The sequence below is a fragment of the Danio rerio genome, chromosome 23 (assembly GCF_052040795.2).
Source record: "Danio rerio strain M-AB ecotype USA chromosome 23, GRCz13ab, whole genome shotgun sequence".
NCBI classification, from domain to species: domain Eukaryota; kingdom Metazoa; phylum Chordata; class Actinopteri; order Cypriniformes; family Danionidae; genus Danio; species Danio rerio.
The window spans coordinates 38,663,008-38,684,116 of NC_141043.1; the positions used below are offsets into that span (position 1 = coordinate 38,663,008).

At 36.1% G+C, this 21,109-nt stretch overlaps 1 protein-coding gene and 1 long non-coding RNA gene across 2 annotated transcripts in view; both read left to right on the top strand.

Annotated features, from left to right (window-relative positions):
• Window positions 1-215: 215 nt before the first annotated feature.
• Window positions 216-21,109, top strand: part of si:ch211-225h24.2 — a 31,749-nt gene continuing 10,855 nt past the window's right edge. The window contains exons 1-2 of the mRNA NM_001386502.3: window positions 216-557; window positions 12,960-13,007. Coding sequence (NP_001373431.1) covers window positions 471-557; window positions 12,960-13,007 — 135 coding nt within the window. The 5' untranslated portion in view covers window positions 216-470. The remainder of the gene's footprint in view (window positions 558-12,959; window positions 13,008-21,109) is intronic.
• Window positions 15,235-20,140, top strand: LOC147831336 (uncharacterized). Its single transcript, XR_015523834.1, has 3 exons — window positions 15,235-17,137; window positions 17,764-18,141; window positions 18,200-20,140. It is a non-coding gene; the product is annotated as an uncharacterized LOC147831336 (long non-coding RNA).

A 21,109-nucleotide genomic window follows, 5' to 3' on the forward strand; every position in this document is an offset into this window, starting at 1 on the left:
TAATAGCATAGCCTGCGTTTTGTAAAGTTAACTGTCACACTAAAGTTTAAGTCTAAGTTGAAAGGGGGAAATGAAAGACCACCACGGACTGCCAGAAACTCAGGAGACATATCTATCTTCAAGACCTCCTGTCCGGGTGGGTGGGGCCGAGGGGGTCCCGTTCCGTTCGTCCCGCCCGCGTTACCATAACAACAGGTTGATCAGCGGCAATCTGAGCCGTGATGGGAGGAGCGGCGGTCCAGGTGCTGCAGCCGAGCGTGCGCGCAGACAGAAGCTCATCAGCGGAGAAGAAGAAGAAGAAACAGAGGAAAGACTACTATCTGTGGGGCATCGCGATCACAGCCGGGTTATTGTTTTGATTTATCTCGATATCTCCTCACTAAGAGTCTACCCATCTCATGGGCTTGGAAAAAACGTTACTCCGCTTCATCTGAGAGGGAGAGAGAGAAAGAGAGAGAATAACGCGAAGAATGTTCAAGAAGAGTAAGAGTAAAGTTCTAGTGGATGAAGCGTCGGAGGAGGACGAGGTGTCGTGGCATAATGAGCACGCGGGGAAGGTGAGCTGAGGTGTTGTAGTTTCCCCTGGGCTTTAAACTTGAGGGATCAGATAGGCTTGAGTCTCATAATTTGTCTGTGTCATTGAGGGAAAGTTGGTTTTTACCGCACATTGGGACTTTCTCCTCAATAATATAATTTTATAAAAGTATTATTTTCAAGTCCTAACGTAAATAGGCAAATCATATTAGCAGCCAATGACTATCAAATGAATGATACACCACTGTTTAATTTCAATAGTGCTAATGTTGTTTTGAAGTCATGCTTAGATGCGATTTCAAAACGAATATTTGTGGTAACGTCAAACAATATAGGGTCAAAAGTATTCAAAAATGAACGAACGTGTTCATATAAAACCAACTTTATCTCAGTATCTGTGTCATATTTCTACCCGCACAATAACTGCATTGTTTACAAAGCGGATGCGCCCCCGAGTGAGTCATAAAGTAGGATTATGAGAGCGAAACAATAATTGTTGCATACTTGTTTTTTTTTTTGAAAATCCTCTTATTTAACTCAGTTATTAATGTGTACGCCTACCTTTCACACATCTATGATTTAATAGACTTACATATGAATCCCTCCGCCTACTTTTTTAAATCGCTCTTCTACGGAAATATAAAGTTTAATCATGATTTTATTACTGTATATAAGCGTTATTACAGTGTTTTTTCTGTTCATACATTACCATTTGTATAACTGCATTTTTACTACAATACCATGACAATTTTGTGGTTTTCATAATTCACTTATATAACCCTACAATAACAGAATATTCTGCTAACGTTCAAAGATATATAGTTTTTGTGTTGATCTAAAGGGATATTTCATCAAAAAATTAAAATGTACTCCATATTTGCTAAACCTCAAGTGGTTTTATGGGTTTTTTGAACACACACAAACACACAAATAAGTTCTGAAGAAACCTGAAAACCTGTAACCGTTGACTTCCATAGTAGGAGATACAAATACTATGGAAGTCAATGGTTACAGGTTTTCAGCTTTCTTCAAAATACCTTCTTTTGCAGTCAACGGAAGGAAGAAAGTCAAACAGGTTAGAAACAAGTGAATGGTGGGTAAATAATGACAGAATTTCTTGAGTGAACTAGTCCTTTATAGAAAAACTAAAAAAAAACATTAGAGAAATGTTTACTAACCTACAGAAAACGTACTCTTTACACAAAAAAAACTTTCCTTGCCAGCCTACAGATAAATTGATAGCAGGATTTTTTTATTGTATATTTATAAAAAAAACTAAACAAAAAAAGAGCATGAATCATATGGATAATAAAAATATAGGGAAATATTAGTATTCAAGTATGCAACGATGCAGGTATAGTAAAAAGTATTTGCAGAATGTGAGTATGAAAGAATGACATGCACATACAAATAAGAGGTTAAAAGAACGGAGAAAGCAAGACTGTGGTGAAATAACTGATCGCATGCTTGCTAATTATATTTCAGATATTTAAATGTTGTTTCCTTTGGAATAGGATTGCCATATTTGGCTTATCGCATTATTTAAAATATATCGCATAATTAATTGCTCATTTGTATTGACTTATGTCGGGATGTCCAAACTCGGCCCTGGAGGGTCGGTGTCCTGCATCCAAAATCGTCAACTACTCTAGGTATTGCATTTAAACTTAAATTTACTGCTAGTCCATTTTAAAAGCACAGCCTTGGAGAGTTTAGCTCCAACCCTAATCAAACACACCTGAACCAGCTAATCAAGCTCTTATGCTTCTGTTATTCTGTAGTACGGCGCTGCGAAAAGGGGCGGGATGAAACAAGATGATTAGACACTAAAAAAGCAAGTGATTGGTCCATGTTTTAAATTTCTGTCCAGAGAGGTCATGTTTTGATCCTCGATTGTTTCATGCTATCATGTAATGCGATTTCGCAGGTCAGAGTTCACCAAGCTTGAACTTTCCAACGCAGCGAACTGTGAAACTTGCCGCACAAACACAAACTTTCTGTTCTAACGCATTTGCGTGCATATGAATGGAAGTCTATGGGAAGAAAAGTGCAGTGTGACTGTAGCTTCACTAGATATACTAGAAACTTCCTGCAGGTATGTTAAAGCAAGTTAGAGCTAAACTCAGCCGGACACCGGCCCTCCAAAAGCTTGGAAACCTCTGACTAACGTCATCAGACAAACTTTCAAAATAAGCTTTGACCACTAGAATTCATCAATATGGATATGGAGTGTATTAAGAAAGGATCCGCTTGTTAAGTGGTGACGTATGTAATACTGTTTCCAGGTCCAAGCCACCATTCATTTGAGTGGAGAAATCATTCGTTTATTATCACGTTTTATTCCTATCACACATTAAAGTTAATTTTATATAAAATCTGGTTACACAACAATCTCTGGGCTTGCTGCATAACAAATAACAAAAATTTAACAATTTATAAAAAAAATTAATCACTTTCTGGCCATCGGATATTAGGCATGGACATATATATATATATTGCGATCGTGATTTTCAAAAGTATTAAATCGCTTTGCAACGTTTATTATTACCATTTCATGAGTCTCCCCATTCAGTTGAATAAAGCGATTGGACCAGGAAGCCGCTTTGCGTGATGTCACACTTAACAAGCGGATACTTGTTTACTGGTATTAATATGAGGTTAAAACAGTTTAAAGAGTGAGAGTGTAGTCCAAAAACCCTGTTTACTAGCTTTTTGGGTCATATTTTGTTCATTTATATATCATTAACTAGATTGCCATTCCCAGATTAGGCCACATTTATGTTTTTTTATTTTTAATTAAAGATATAGTTAACCCAAAACATGCTATTTGGTGAGTTATAAAAGTCAAAACAGTTAAAAAAAAAAACTTAACCCAGACTTGCGTTCTGTGAATGAACGTCGCCTCATGGTTCCATCCCAAAGAGGGAAGAAATCACTTTCCCGAACTCTCGCATTCAATCTGCCCAGTTGGTGGAATGAACTCCCTAACTGCATCAGAACAGCAGAGTCACTCGCTGTATTCAAGAAACGACTAAAAACTCAACTGTTTAGTCTCCACTTTCCTTACTAATCTGCAATTGCCTCTCTGGCTCCGCTGCTAACTGTATTACAGAAAAAAAAATTAAATAAAATTACTAATGTTTTACTTCTTACATTTTACATACCGGAAACTTACCTACAGCACTTATTCATTGTTGCACTTATTCATTCATTATTGTAAGTCGCTTTGGATAAAAGCGTCTGCTAAATGGCTAAATATATGTAAACGTAACCCTTGTGCATTATTTAAATTGACTACCCTTTTATTATGTTGGTGGCTGTTTTACTCTATTGACTTCTATTATAATAACAAAATTGACCTCATCCCATTCCCACCAGGGACAATCACCAACAATCAAGAAAGCATGATTATACAGTGTCATGACTTTGTAATCAATAAACGTCATTATAACTGAAGTCAATGAGCCGAAAACAGATTTCTGACAGATCTGTGAAACTGAACTCTGAGAACCATTTCTCGAGCATGTGAATTAAAGGCAGTAATAAAGTAAATAATGTTCAGTTTCTAATCCATTGCTGTTCCTTTTGTATTTGCTTATTATGTCATCAGTTATTATCCAGTTGTCCACTATCAAATGAATAGGACAGTCTCAAAATGATATTATTGGAGAGTAAGAGTCTATACATGACGTTCCTGAGAAGTGAACACATGGCATATTATTATTATATACATGTCATTATATTGTATACTTCTTCATGTTTTCCTGTCCTGTCTGAGCCAGTTGTGCAATATGGATGATGATTGTGATTTTTTTTAAATAGATAAGATCATCAATGTACCTTAATTAAATGTGGCTCTGCTCTGGCTGGGTTTCAATACAGATTCATGGCATTCGCTGTCATCCTCCCCTTCAGATCTAATGTTCTGTCAGCTGTTAGACTGCAGGAGTCTGATAAGGTCCCTACAGCGTAACAGTAGGAGACGGTTGCAGATAAGCTTTCTTTCTCTCCCACTCACACACACTTTTTTTGCATGCATTTCAGAAGCTTACACTGAAATGTTAAAGATTCGTACTGTTCTGTCCCAGTGCGACATTAGATGGCCTTGACTAGGCCACGGTCACATTCCTCCCAAGAGACACATGTTTTTTTAAGACGCCAAAGAGGTCAGTCAAAAGCTTTGCTGTTGTCGTCTGATAGGATGAAAACTAACCTAGCTGCTAGACCAAACTTTCTGAACCAAACTTTCAAATTCACATACTTATTGAAAGTTGCACTTTGATAGAAGACCAGCAACTTTAACCATAGTATTCTCTGAACTACTATAAATTCCAAGAAGGAGAGGGAAGCTTTTAGAGTTGTCACGATACTGGAGTTTGCACCCAATTGATAATGAAATTTTAATAACGTCTATTTCCTGCTAACATTTGAGCACTGTTGAGCATGATATTAAACATCACTGATTTGCCATAGTGTTCACATGCTCAACAGAAATTACTGTAGTTGGCTGCAAGGTTATAATAGTTTTGGATTTTTCATTAGTTTTAGTTTCTATTTGGTTTTGACTTTTTATTTTCAAATTCAGTTAGTTTTTATTAGTTTTAGAGGTAGATTTCTTAGTTTTTATTATTTTCTATATTTTCAAATGGTCTTAGTTTTAGTTTAGTATTTATTAGTTTCAGTATTATTTTCAGTTTTTTTTTTCTAAATAAGGATATTTGTTAGGTGCAAGATTCAAAATCAACAGGATAAATATTGTATAATAAAAACTCAGCCACCCATTTTTTGAAACATGTATTCAGAGAACACATAAACACTATCATCTACCACAACCATCTACCCATCCTCAAGTTAGACACACAGTATTGATGGACAGGGTCTAATTAAACTTTGGGCATTATGGGCACAGGCCCAGGGGCCCGTCTGCACTTAGATTTTGTCCACACTTCATCAAGAGGAAGACAAGTGGAAATCAATAATAAGTGTGTGTATTATGGATGACTCAAATTCCTACAAGTGGACTGAAGAGGTGTTATCAAAATCATCTAGATTATAAGTTTGTAGAAGTTATACATTAAAATACTCTTAAATATAAATTTAGTACAGTGAAATTGAACAAGTATATTCAAATCCATTAATTTCCTCTAGTTGTATTAGTATTTTTTTTCAAAGTGTGCTTTAAATGCTTTAAAAATAAGTTAAATCTTTGTAGACTAGAAATATATGTACTGTATATCATTTATTTTAAAAATGTGGGCAGTACATTATAAATTAATTTCATTTAACAAATATTATTTTAATCTTATATGGGGTGCGGCTTTAGGGGGCCTTCAAGACATTGTGCCCAGGGTCCCTTTAAATTATTAATCTGGGCCTGGTGATGGGAAGATTTTTAACGCAGGACTCAACAATATGTAGTCAGCAATAGTAATTTCAGTCAATTAAAATGATCTGAAAAATGTCTTACTGTAAAGTTTTGCAACCCAAGTGAATCATGATTCACTTATTTCAATTCCATTACGATAGTTTGTTATGAAATAAACTTACGTTTTTCACCAGATCCTCTCATTTAAGCCTTCGGTTTACCAGCGCTGCAGTTGTTCCAGTTCAGTTCAGTGGTTCAGTTCAGTCACACAGCAGGCTGAAGGCTGTACTGTTTATGTTCGGTTCACTAAATCACACATGCGCAGTATTAACGGTTCACCGCTTCTCAATGTAACGTTGCTGTTCTAATAATTGAATGAGAGTATATATATATATTGGATAAATTAGAGTCAGATGGGGTATTAGGCTTGTTAGAGTAAGTAGTTGGTGGATAAGTGTTTACTGGAGACGCGAATCATTTTAAATGATTCAGTTCGACTTGGTGAACTAGTTCAACCGGTTCACTTCCTAGAAGATCCGGTTAAAAAGATTTGTTCGCGATCGCGATACAGAAATGAAACCCATTATTGGGCACAAACGTGTTAAAGTATTAGTTTTAAGAGTCTGTATTTAATGCTTTCATCTTGCTGCTGTCATGTCCACTCATTGTATCCGCCCTGACAGGATCACAGGGAAAAATATGCAACAAACCCTGTGGATCATGGAAACAAACACATATGACCCTTCATGAACGGCTTAATATTGTGTGCTGTGGGTCTGTGGACGTGTCTCAGTGATCAACGTAAGATTTCACAGCTTGGCACTGGCAGCCAGGTCTGCTTTGCCTTCGGATAGCACGTGCTCTCATGAATAATTAAGAAGCAGGCTCTTCTTATAGGATAAGATAACTCCGCTATGAATAATAATGAGAAACTGACGCGTCATCTTTACACTTGCAGTTCTGCGCTACGTCGCTGATTTTGATCCCGCCCAAAATTCATTTTTAACCCGGAAGCTGAAATTAGCTGACAAAAGCTCAAAATTATCCAGTTTTCCCCACAATTATAGCTAACAGTTGCTAACATTGTCCTAACTGATGCTCAACACACACAAATCTGTTAAAATCTCAAAAAAAGTATTTGAAGGTTTTGTGAACCTTTAATCTGATTAAGACAATAATATGACACGGCGAAAACCCTACACGATGGTAATGGTTTGATTGTGGTGTTTTCATGTCTGTATTGCACTTCAATAATGCGAATAAAATTGGCATACTCCACATGTCTTAATCCAATTACTGTTCAGTTTAATTAAGATTATGCTCTTAATTGGATTAAATTAATCAAAAATCGCTGTTTACTCTTAATCAGAGTATTTTGTGAATCATATTAAAATCGGATTTTTGGTGGCCATGTAAACGTACTCATTGTAACACACACAAGATTAAATAAATGCAATAAACATTATCAACATTACATGTAACATAAAACTCTGAGGTTCAAAAAAGCACATTGGTCAAATTGTGCCATATAAATAAACTTGTCATAAACTGTCATAAAATAAATCTTTTTACTTTTGCATAAAATTAAAGCTCTAGAGTCTCTGTGCAAGTGCAGCGTGATCTGCCTGTCTTTTTTAATCTGTGCCCTTTGCTTAAACAGTGGAGGAGGACAGAACATATGGAGATTACAATTTCCTCAGTGTACAATACAAGAGATTTAAATACATTTTAATTTAAGATGAAAGATTACACATTCAAGATGTAATTAAATTACATTTAAAAGGAGTAAATGACTGTAATTCAGTGTTAAGCTTGGGGCAAATCAGCTTTCAAAAAGTGTTTATTTACAGTTTACAATGAACAGTTTCTGTATTTTAAGTGTTCTGGTCCCAGTTGTAAATTGCATTATGGGAGCTTGATCTCTGTTCTGTTGACTTCTGATGTTGAAAAGTCAACTCTACAGTTTAGCAAAGTGAATTTTATTGACATTTTAGTAGTTTGAAATAATATAATGTATAATAAATTATATAAAGAGAAATAAGAGTGTAAAATAACAGAAAATGTACAGGCAGTTTATTACAAGGTTTTTGTACAGTAATATAAAACACCAACCCAGATTATATATCACTTTAAACTATATAAGAAATGTTAATAAAGGTCAATATTTAAACTTTTCAAGGTTAAAAGTGATTGTAAGAAAGATCAAGGTCCCATAATGCAATTCAAAAGCATAAAGAACTGGGGGGGGGGAATGAATAAAAAAATACAGAAAACTGTTCATTTATGGACATTTTTACAGTGTAGAGTATTTTAAAAGAATAAAATCTGATATATGATGAAGAATGTGTGTAAATATGTCAAGTTTGTAAAGTGCTTGAAAACTTTGAAAATGCACGCTTGAGAGGTGCTTAAATATGACTAAAGGCATAAGAACCGTGACTTTTGTTTATTTTATTATACATGTTTTTTTATTTATTTATAGAAGTTTTTAAGAAATCATAACACCCAGTAGTGTACATCATGTATATATGTTAATAAAATGATCTCTGTGTTATTACTTGATACTAACTAGAACATGCACCATAACACTAGCAGACAATACAGCAATTATACTGCACCATCAAAAAATAGAAAATAAATCTCAGCCAGACTAATGGAATAAGAAGCTACATGAAATTACATGTAAAAAGGAGAGAAAAAAAATAATTACAGAGACATTATTAACCTTTACATCTAAGGAAGGGGCCCCATATTTCATTATACATCTTCTGTTTGCCAAATTTAGAGAAATGTACCTTTTCCAGCTTTTCAGCAAACCATTTCAGCTAACCATTTAAAAAGAACTTAGAGGTGTCGTGGATTTCCACTTCATCAGAATCACTCTCTTGTCAGCACCATGCCAAACATAAGGGAGAGTTTTTGATGTTTAGGCCAAGTTAGAGCCTGGTCTGAACATCCAAACAATGCTTATTCCACATCGATTTGAATGTCCATTTCAGCATGAACTAGCTCTGAATGTAAAAATGAAATGCCAAATTATGAGCAGTTCTAAACAACAAACAGTTCTTTTTTCCAAAATAAATAGATTATAGAGATCAATCATATTTCCCAGCTTTCTTTAAAATAACTTCTTTTGCATTTAACAGAAGAAATAAACTCATAAAGGTCTGAAACAAGTAAAAAAGTTTTCATTTTTGACCCTTTAAAGCAGGGCTGGCCAATCCTGTTCCTGGAGAGCCACCTTCCTGCAGATTTCAGTTGCTACCCATATCAAACACACCTGAACCAATTAATTAGGACCTGAACACCACGTGATAATTACAGGCAGGTGTGTTAATTATGGGTTGCAACTGAAATCTGCAGGAAGGTGGCTCTCCAGGAACAGGATTGGCCAGCCCTGCTTTAAAGGTTTATCAATAATATACTACTGGAACACAGTTGTATGTTGGGGCGTATATTAGCATTTGAGACAGAGATTTAAGTTAAAGTACTACAATAAATAACCATTATTTCTATAATACTATGTCTAAAAAACAGTAGTATCATAGTACTTTTTCTTAGTGAAGCTTTTTTTCCTGTTCTCAGTGGTGGTATCGGCTTTTGGATTGTATATTGGATGCATGGGGGAAGGAATGCCATAATGTTGTTCAGTCTACAAAGGGATATTTCACTGAGATCCGCTTCCCTCGGCTCCTACTCAGATTGTTCATCCAGAACTTGGTATGTAGAGCAGGAAGCTGAACGGATGAGGACAAACGAACCCTAAACCTGCATACAGCTCCAGTTCCATCCATTCAGATCCTGTCTGAATTTTTGTCGAGAGTTTCGATTTTCCTAAGATAAACAGGTCTTGATCGAGATGAATGTCCAGTCTGTTCCAGTGGTTTATACCAGGCTGTTTTTTATGAGGGTCGATTTTATTTTAAACCATGTCAGGTTGCCAGTTGGTAAACATCATTATTTTGAGGTACGGTCTTGTTGATACTGTGGTTCGTGTTCCTTCATAAATCAACTGAAGGCAGAGTGAATGGACTCCTGTGACCTCTGTGTTCTTCAATCAGGAGAGTCAGGCCTGAGCTGTCCCTAATATGCCACAATCATAAGAAATGACTAGAGGGTAAAGGACTTAAAATATCTGAAAGGTTTTTGTGTGTGTGTGCGTGTGTGAGCTTCACTGCTTCATTTAAAAATGAGCACTCGGGAGAGCGTCACGCTGTAATCAGGCCAAGCGCTTTGGTATGGTGGGGTGGAGGTGTGTGTGCTAGAGATATAAGGAGTGAGAGGGAGTATAAATGAAGTAGGCAGAGGATTGTGGGTAGGGGAGGAATGATGGCATGGACAGTGCAGAACAGAGGTTGATCTTGTTCTCTCTTCATATGAATCATGTTTTGCCTTAAAGGCATGTCAAAATGACAGTTTTTGCTCTGGGTTTGAACCCTGACTCTTTATGTTCCTGGAAGTGTTGGGTCAAAATAAAGTAAAAACCAGGGCCAGACGGAATCTGCAGAAGTTTTTTGCTTTTTCTGCAGAGAATTTTGGTAAAAATCTGCAGATTTCTGCGGAATTTTTTTGGGAGTATCCAGCGGAGTATCATAACTTAGACCTTAATATATTAAATAAAAAGAAATACATTACTGAATAAAAACTGAATAAATTCAGAATTGAACATTTACTTAAGTAAATAAACCGAATTAATGATGGGCTAAAAATCTGCAGAAATCTGCGGAATTCTGCGGAAAATTTGTAAAAAATCTAATAATCTAAAAATTCTGCGCGCGCAGATTCCGTGTGGGCCTAGTAAAAACATTAATATTATTACTTTTTAAATATAATAAATATAGAAATGTGTTTCTGTGATGTAGGACTGCAAAATATTGGAAAAATCTGACATTGCAATATTTTGTTTTTCTGCGATTTTTAGCTAATATTTGGAATAAATGCATCTAATGAGTATTTTCTATTCTATAATATTAAGTATCAATATCTAATTAATATGTTCTAGTAAGTAATGAATCAGTACTAGTATCTAGTGCAGGCATACTAATATCTAATCTGAACGAGTTTCTAATGAAAAAGAACTAGTATCTGACTTAAGTGTTTCAGTGTTTGAACTCTCAGCAGTGAATATTAACCCACACCGAACTGAACTAAACTAAACTTCAACACTGAAAACTGAACTGACACTGTTTCAATTGATAATCTTCAATGTGAAGCTGCTTTGACCCAATCTACATTGTAAAAGTGCTATAGAAATAAAGATGAATTTAATTGAATAAAAATACTATTATCTAATAAATGAGCATTAGTGTCTATAGAATAAGCACAAGTAACTAGTAATTATGAAATAAAATGAATAATGAATATTTGATGGAAAATGTGTCTGGTATCTAAAATAAGTAATAGTAGCATTAAAATCAATGCATATATTATTAGTTTCATCACAGTACTGGAATTTCAAACTTTGATAGGACACTTTAAAAAATATCGATATTCGACACCATTTTTGATTTTGAACGCAAGAGATGCACAATAATTAACACAAATAATTACCAATACTTGATGTCAAATGTACTAGTATTTAAAAGAAAATAAATACTAGTCACATGCAAATCAATGCATGTCTTATTACTGTTATCACAGTACTGGAATTTCTAACTTCGATACGATACTTTGAAAAATATTAATATTCGATACCATTTTTGATACTGCGAGGAAAGTGTGAGAGATGCACAATAAGCACTAGTGACTAATGAATAATTTCCAGTACTTGATGGAAAATGTACTAGTATTTAAAAATAAAATAAGTACTTGTAGCATAACAATCAATACATGCCTTATTAGTGTTGTCACGATACTGCAATTTCTAACTTCGAAACGATACTTTGAAAATGATCGATATTCAATACCATTTTTGATACTGCGAGGAGAGTGCGAGAGATGCACAATAAGCATTATTAATTTATAATTTCCAGTACTTGATGGAAAATGTACAAATATCTAAAATAAAATAAGTACTAGTCACATGAAAATCAATGTATGTCTTATTAGTGTTGTCAAGATAGTGGAATTTCTAACTTCAGTACGATACTTTAAATACTATCGATATTCGATACCATTTCTGATACTGCTAGGAGAGCGCAAGAGATACACAATAAGCAACAGTGATTAATGAATAATTACCAGTATTTAATGGAAAATGTACTAGTATCTAAAACAAAATAAGTACCAGTAGCATTAAAATCAATGCATGTCTTATTAATTTTATCACAGTACTGGAATGTTTAACTTTGATATGATACTTTGAAAAATATTTATATTCGATACCATTTTTGATACTGCACGGAGAGCGCGAAAGATACACAATAAGCACTAGTGACTACTGAATAATTATCAGTACATGATGGAGAATATACTAGTATCTTAAATAAAATAAATACTAGTCGCATGAAATCAATACATATCTTATTACTGTTATCATGGTACTGGAATTGTTAACTTCGATACGATACTTCAATATTTTATTTTATTTGATTTCTTTTGAAAGAGAGCGCGAGAGTACAAAGCTGGTATCGATAGTAATCAAAAGCAAAATTTTATCATTTTAAATATTCAAGTATCGATATTTATCGAAATATCGATATTGTTGACAACACTACGTCTGATAAATGAAATGTTTAACCAACTTGCCATAAAATCAGAGCTGAGCAGAAAGTTTCCAGGAGTCAGTTCTAGTGCAGGTGGAGCAGGAAGGAAAGCGAAGAGTTCAGACCCTTAACAGGAAGTTGAACGCCAGAATAGAAGAGCGTTAATGATCGTATTCATACTGATAGATCTGATTATGGCCTCAGAATAGTGGGATATCCATATCTGGAGCTCCCTATTCTTTACTACAGTCATGTTTGACGGAAACCAAGATCGTTTTCAAGTTTCCCCCAGCAAATCTGCAAGACCTTGTTTATATTAGCATGCTAAAAATATACTTTGCATTCTTGTGTGCTCGTATACATTGGTATGTACGCATGTTCTCATTGTTTTGTTCTCCTTGGCCTTTACTTTTCAGGATAAAGACTCGGAGGGAACAGAGGAAGTTCTGAGCCCCACGACAAAGGTAAACACACACACACACACACACACACACACACACACATACAGGATGCCTTGTTGCTTTGAACAGAAATGCTTGAGTTTGTTGCCAATCTGGGATACAATGCCACTGAAACGTCATGTCAGGATGTGATGTAAGCTTGATTATAAAATAACGAATTTCTATTTGTCTTCCTTGGTGAATGGATGTAATGAATGGTTTGATAGTACAGTGTAGAGTTGGATAATCGGTTTAACATGCAAGGAGGATGTAACACATTCCTTATGAACAATCTGGACAGTAGCAAAACAGTCTTGAGGCTCACAAACATCCAGTGGCGCGGTTTCATTCAATGAACTGCTTTTAAATGTTGGGTCATGCTTTATAATATCAAACAAATGGCCAAAGGCTGCTTCATTTTAATAGCATGGGTAGTTGGTTGCTGTCGGTTAATGGAATAAATACACTGTTCTGTGATTCAAGAAGTTTCTCTATTAATAGACATAGAAATAAATGTGTGGTGTGAGGAAATAATGCGGTCGATGTATCAGTATGTTGTGATAAAGAAGGAGTTTAACGTTCAATCTACGTTCCTACTCTCACCTATGGTCATGAGCTTTGGGTCATTACTGAAAGGACAAGATCTCAGATACAAGCGGCTGAATTGAGCTTCCTTCGCAGGGTGGCAGGGCGCACCCTTATAGATAGGGTAAGGAACTCTGACATCCGGGAGGAGCTTGGAGTAGAGCCGCTGCTCCTCCATACACAGAGAAGTCAGCTGAGGTGGCTCAGTTTTGGATGCCTTCATGACACCTACCTAGGGAGGTAAAGGCCTGGGGAAGACCCCGGACATGCTTTACTATGTCTTTCACCTGGCCTGAGAGTGCCTCGGGATCCCCCTGGACTTCTGCGTTGAGCGATCGCTGGGACCCACAGTGCATGCCTTGTGCATTGCCGTGCATTTATAATTATACTTCTGCGTGCTGTTTGTGTTGCTCTGCAATAACACTTCCAAAACGCTAGCTGGCAGTAGGTTTTTATGTTCCTCTGTGTTGAGTTTCTTCAGGGGTGTTTTGTTTTTCCTGACACGACCTTATTGTAGAAGTAGCTCAAACTCTCTTATTCAGAGGCGGACGTGCAACAACTTTAATCATAAGCTAAACACAAAACAAAATTTTCCATCTGGAGCTTCTTCGCAGGACTCAACACTTGTAAACACATGCTCCAACAGGTTTTCGCAGCTCTCGTTCCTGCCTACACTCGTCAGCACTACCAAGCCGACCAATCACAGAGCTTACGCTACGCGTCGTTGCGACATTACAGTTCAATTTTTTTAAAGGTGCGCATCAGCGACGGCCACGGCGAGGGCTACTAATTTTGTTATAGGTTTTCTTTTATGGTCAAAAAATGCAGTGACCTTTTCATTTATTTATCTTTTTTTATTTAATAATTCAAATCTATAAGAAAAATATTTAATCGTTCAAAAAGTTTCTAAATATTGTGCAAATTTAAACTGTTGCTTTTTTATTTGTGATGTAGATGGAAGTTAAATTTGTAATTATTCCATAAAGTGTATTTTTTTATAATAGTAGTAATAATAATAATAATAATAATAATAATAATAATAATAATTATTATTATTATTATTATTATTATTGTTTTAAATGACCAACTTACACTTGAATAAAATGTTTTGTTTTAATTTATAAGCTACTGACATCATAGATCTTGAGACATTTGTTGTTGTCGTCATTTTGGAACTCTTTTATTTAGCAATTTATTTAATAAATGATTGGTTAAAAAAGAAACAAAATGAGCTAAATTATTGCATTTAAAAGAGTAGTTCACTCAAAAATGACAATTTGATGTTATATACTAACCCTTTACCTCTTCAAAGCCTATCTGACATTCTTCTGTTGAACTTAAAAGTAAATTTTAGAAACATGCTGGTTGGCGACACCCATTGACTTCCCTAGTAATGTTGGTTCTCACCCCTAAGTCTAAGTTAGGGGTGTCAAAATTAATTGTTTCTTCGATGCACCGCGATGCAGATGTGATTAATTTGGTATCAGTAATAATCATAAACAGTTATTATGTACTAAAGTCGTTTAACACATATGCGTTATATAACAGTAGCTTACGATGGCGAGGGAGCAGACCGCGAGTAATTAATAAAACGTTCCATCTACTTAAAAAGCAGATAACTGTGCACAATTCACTGCTAGTGAGTTTGCTGGACAGTCTTTCACTAACAGGCAAGTACATCAGAACCCAGCTAGGAAAAAATGAAAGCTGTAAACTCTCGCTCACTTTCTGTCGTCCCTTTGACCTGCTGGCGTGTTTGTGAGGTTACGTTTTATCTCTTCTCTCGGCTGTTACAACAATAAAGTTACTTGTTGAGCCAGACACAAGTGTGTCCACAAAGCAAGTTTTCTCCATTATGTCGCCCTCTATAATGGATCAGCTGACTTGAACCAACGACCTTCTTGCTGTGTGAGGTCACAGTGCTAAGCGCTGAAGCCTGATTTATACTTCTGCGTCAAGTGACCGGCGTAACCCACGGCGCATGCAACGCGCGTGGCTGTGCATTTATACTTCTGCGCGCTGTCTCTGTTGGTCTGCATTAACACTTTCGAAACGCTAGTTGGCAGTGAGGTGTAAATGTTCCTCTGTGTCGAGTTTCTTCGCTGCTTTTTTGCTTTTCCTGAACACTTCCTGAATGTACAAGTGGCTCAAACTCGCTCATTTTGAGGCAGGAACCGGCGGACGTGCAACAACTTTAACTATGAGGTAAACTCAAAACAAAACTCTCTGTCCCAACCAGACTCGTCAGCGATACCAAGCCGACCAATCACAAAGATTGCGCTACGCATCGTTGCGACGTGTAGTTACATTTTTTGAGAGGTGCACGTCAGCGACGGCCACGGCGAAGGGCTATGCGTCAGCGCCGTAGCATACGCCGGCGTTTGACGCAGAAGTATAAATCAGCCTTAAGCCACCGTCTCTTCACAAATGTTTATAAATTATGAATTTTAATACAAGAATTATTGTGTTGCTAAGTAAAATATCAAATTGTGTGTGAAAAGCATCATCGATGCATTGAGAGATCGAATTGAACCAGCATGATAATAGCAACCGAACCTAGAGAACAATGTAGGTTCACACCGCTAATGAAACTCATCGCATCACCAGCATTCTTTAAAAAACGTATTTTGTGTTCAGCAGAAGAAAGAAACTTACTAAAAGTTTTAAACCAAACAAGGGAGAATAAATAATGAGGCAATTTTCATTTTTTTGTGAACTATCCCTTTAAATGGCGCTTGGCTAACATTCAAATAAATGCTCCTTTTATACTTCATAAGACTGCAGTACATGTTCATAGCACAATGAACTCTTTTAATCTCAAAGGATCATGAGAAATCAATTTTCCTTGATACGAGCTCTTTAAAGAGGCTATCAGAAGGAGATTATCACTGTTGTGCCGTGTCCTCCGTAACAGCTCTGCCTCCAGATAAAGTGGAAGTTCACCCAAAAATAAAATTCTGTCATCATTTGCTCACCTTTCACTCGTTCAAAACTTATTTGACTTTCTTTCTTCTGTTGAACACAAAAGAGGATGTTTTGAAAAAATGCTGGTTGCACTAGGACCCACTGAACTCCGTAGTATTTTTTTCCTGCTATGAAATGAAATGGTGCAGCATTCTTCAAAATATCTTCTTTTGTTTTCAGCAGTAGAAAGAAAGCCTTTTAAATGTTTAAAACCACATGACCGAGAGTACAAATCATGAGGCCATTTTCATTTTTGAGAGAACTATCCCTTTAAAGTGACAGTTCGCCTAAAAGTTACAATTCCTCCAGCCTTGCTCCAAAGCTATTTGAGTTCCTTTTGCTGTTGCCTGACAGCAAGAAGGTCGCTGGTTCGAGCCTGGGTCAGCTGGCATTTCTGTGAGGAGTTTGCATGTTCTCCCTGTGTTCGTGTGGGTTTCCTCCGGGTGCTCTGGTTTCCCCCACAGTCCAAAGACATGTGCTACAGGTGAATTGGGTAGGCTAAATTGTCCGTAGTGTATGAGTGTGAATGAGTGTGTGTGAATGTTTCCCAGAGATGGGTTGCGGCTGGAAGGGCATCTGCTGCGTAAAAAAAACGTGCTGGAAAAGTTGGCGGTTCATTCTGCTGTTCATCCCGGATTGATAAAGGGACTAAGCCGAAAAGAAAATGAATGAATGTTGAAAACTGGAAACCATCAACTTCTATAGTATTTTCTTTTCTACAATGGACATCAATGGCTACCAGTTTCCAGCATTCTTCAAAATGTCCTCTATTGTAGAGATGAATGATCAACCAGCCAGAAATCTGACTTTTTTTGTTGTTGATTTATCTTGGCATATCTTCAGACTTGTAGACAAACTGGATGTGTGTAAATAGACGGAGATGTACTGTACAAATAGACATATTGGCTGTGTCTGAAAGACTATAGGCTGCGGCCTTACTGTCCAAACAAAACTCATAAATGTTTAGAGCCACTTGAGTTTGAGTAAATGGTGAGCAAATGTTCTAAAAAGGGGAATCTCTTTAAAGTGACAGCTCACCCAAAAGATTTAATTCCTCCACCCTCCATCTTAGTTTCTTTTGGCACAACACAAACAGAGATGTCATAAATAATGTTGAAAACTGGTAACCATCAATTTCTATAGTATTTTCTTTTCTTACTATGGATGTCAATGTTTACCAGTTTCCAGCATTGTTCAAAATGTCTTCAATTGATGTACTGATCAGAGTCAGATTTCTGGCTGGTTGAATTTTTTGTTGTTGATTTAACTTGACATATCCCCAGACTTGTTGTCAAACTGGATTGAAGTTTCTTTTTACTACAAAGTGTGTAAATAGACAGAAATGTACTGTACAAATAGACATATTGGCTGTGTCTGAAAGACTACCCATCAGGCACAGGATGTCAACATGACGTCAGATTGACGTTGCACTCCAACATCGTGGGAATGTTGCATTAATGTCCAACGTCCAACCTAAAATCAACCTAATATCAACGTCTAATGATTACTTCAGCTTGATGTTGTGTGGATGTTACCACTATGACGTCTAACAGACACTGGATTTTGGTTGCCATACCTGATAAAATAAATGTCAGTGTTTGACGTCAATGTGACGCTGGTTTTAGATGTTGGATTTTGGTCATTTTCCAACCCAACCTAAAATCAAGCAAATGTCAACATCATTTGACGGGGTTATTGGACGTCAAAATAACATAGCCCTTAGACGCTGGCTAGACATTGATTTTTGGTCACCTGATGTCACGACCTAATCTAACCCAATATTGACATCTTATGATGTTGTGTACCTGCTGGGTAGTCTGCTGCCTTACTGTCCAGTCATAAATCGTAAATGCTTGAGGTTGAGTAAATGGTGAGCAAATATTTTAAAACTGGAATATATTTAAAGTGAATCCTCCACCCTTGCTCCAAAGCTGTCTGAGTTCATTTTGGCTGTCGAACACAAACAAAGAAATTCTGAATAATGTTGAAAACTGATAACCATCAACTCCCTTAGTCTTTATTTTCTTACAATGGATGTCAGTGGCTACCAGTTTCCAGCATTCTTTAAAATGTCTTCTATTGCAGAGATGCACTGATCAGCAATATCTTCAGACTTGTGGACAAAATGGATTCCAATTGTTTTGTACCTCAAAGTGTGTAAATGGACTGAGATATACTATACAAATAGACATATTGGCTGTGTATGAAAGACTATAGGCTGCGGCCTTAATGTCTAATCATAACTCGTATATGTTTAGTACCACTTGAGGTAGGGCTGCACGATATTGGAAAAACCTGATATTGCGATACGATTACAGCTTCACAAGATAGTTTGAATAGCATTATTTGACAGTATTCTGGTAGAGAAATTGAATAATCACAATGCAATAAATGCTTTTCTTACTCTGCCTTGTCTCATTTCTGGTCCAAATATCTAAAAGTTCTTATATCAAGTAAAAATATTGTTTTGTTTTCAACTTGAGAAAAAAAAATTGAGAGTCAAAATGAAGAGTTTTCCTTAAAAGAAGCAAAATTATCTGCCAGCTTTGAAATGAGGATATTTGGACTAGAAACCAGACAAAAACGGCATTAATCGTATATATTAATAAACTGTAATTCGGACTCAACATTGCATATCTTGCGATATGACTATTGTGTGTGCACACATTGCGATATCGATGCTGAAACGATAGATTGAGTAAATGTTACATTTTTGGTGAACTATCCCTTTAAAGACACTGTTTATTTCCACTGCGTGTTTGATGTAACCAAGTGGAGCGAAGGAGGACAAGACAAATGAAGATAAAGACGGAAGCCAAAAGAGTGCTCAAACACGAGGTCAAACACGAGTCCGATCCCAACGTCTGTTTATCTGATGGAATGAGTAATGGAGACCTCTAATGCTCATAAATGTGCTGGAACTCATACTAAGAGCCAGGCTGGATTTAACAAGCGTTTATGTGTTGGTGGATAATCAGACGGCCTGTTTTAGCACAGCACAGTGACCGAGCACAAAAGGGCTTTGGTTTGAAATGATGCAGAGGGTGGCATATAAAATTAACCATGTGCTTTTACCTTTTGCTGGGACTTAATCTTGCTGCAACAACATCTGTACACTCAAAAAATGATGTTTTATGTTTGTTCAAACTACTTATTTAATATAAGCTGAAACACCACGATTCTTTGTTTTTTTATTTTTTAGGAGAACTTAATTGTTTTATGTTTAATCTACTTCAATTAGTAGAAATTAACAAGTTAACTTAATTCCTTTATGTTGTCCCAACACAATGAATTTTGTGGAGCCCAGCATTTTCTTTACAGTGTATGACGTACAAATGAATGCATTGTATTTGGGGAAAAACATATTTAGTTGAGTCTCATGTTGATTTTATCTGATCATATTTCACTATTAAACAAAAAAGAAGAACAAAAAAATTAGCAAAATGCTTAAATCATTAAAGTTTGTGAACCTATAAATAAAATAAATATTTTTACTAAATTACAGTAAAAAACTTTACCATAAGGTCAACTAGTTAACATTATTTTATGCATAATAAGCAACAAGAAATACATTTGTTACCATATGTATTACTATTTGTGGATTTTATTAAAAAAAAAAATAATAAAAATAAAATATATATATATATATATATATATATATATATATATATATATATATATATATATATATATACACACACAGTCCTTCATTGTTAATTCATCTTAACTAAGTTTGAAAAAAGTATTACATCATTTTTTAAAATCAAAGTTTATTTTATTTATATTAAATGATTTAGAAACGCTTTACATGTTAACTGATTTAGGTGATATGGCCACAACCTTGTGGTGTATTTGGACCTCTTTTTTTTTTAGTGTATGGTGAGGTGGGTTTTGGGTGGGTGGACGATTGCTAACTGTTGAGCAGGGGGCACTTTCATTAATTTTTGAGGAGCATTTTTTTATTTTTTATCCAAAACAAAAAAGGCATGTGCTCTGCACATGTTGAGCCCAACCTGTGCACATGCCTGCACTTTACTGTCTTTAGACGTATAACGTCAGTAGACGTTAAACAGACTGACTCTGTGGTCATTAAAAATCCCATGGCACTTCTAGTATTCCAATCATCCCAATCAATTTAATTCACCTTTATTTGTAAAGCGCTTGTACGATGTAGATTTTGTCAAAGCAGCTTCACATAGAAAATCATGGTAAATTGAAACAGTGTCGTTCAGTTTTCAGAGTTTAAGTTCAGTTCAGTTTAGCTCAGGTCAGTGTGGTTTAATAATCACTACTGAGAGTCCAAACACTGAAGAGAAAATCCATCGATGCGCAGCTCTACAGATCCTGAATCATGCAAGCCAGTGGCGACAGCGGCGAGGAAAAAACTTCACCAATTGGTGAAAGTGTCCAATTGTCCTAGTGAATGCTGCACACTGGTGGTGGTGTGGAAAGACCCCCCTCATGATTGCAAAGCACTTTGAGTGCAGTGTTTCCCCTATCGTTATATAATATGGGCGCCCTGCCCTCCCAACGGCTTTCCCCGCCACCCTTGAAGTCAAGTAAATTGTATTTTATGT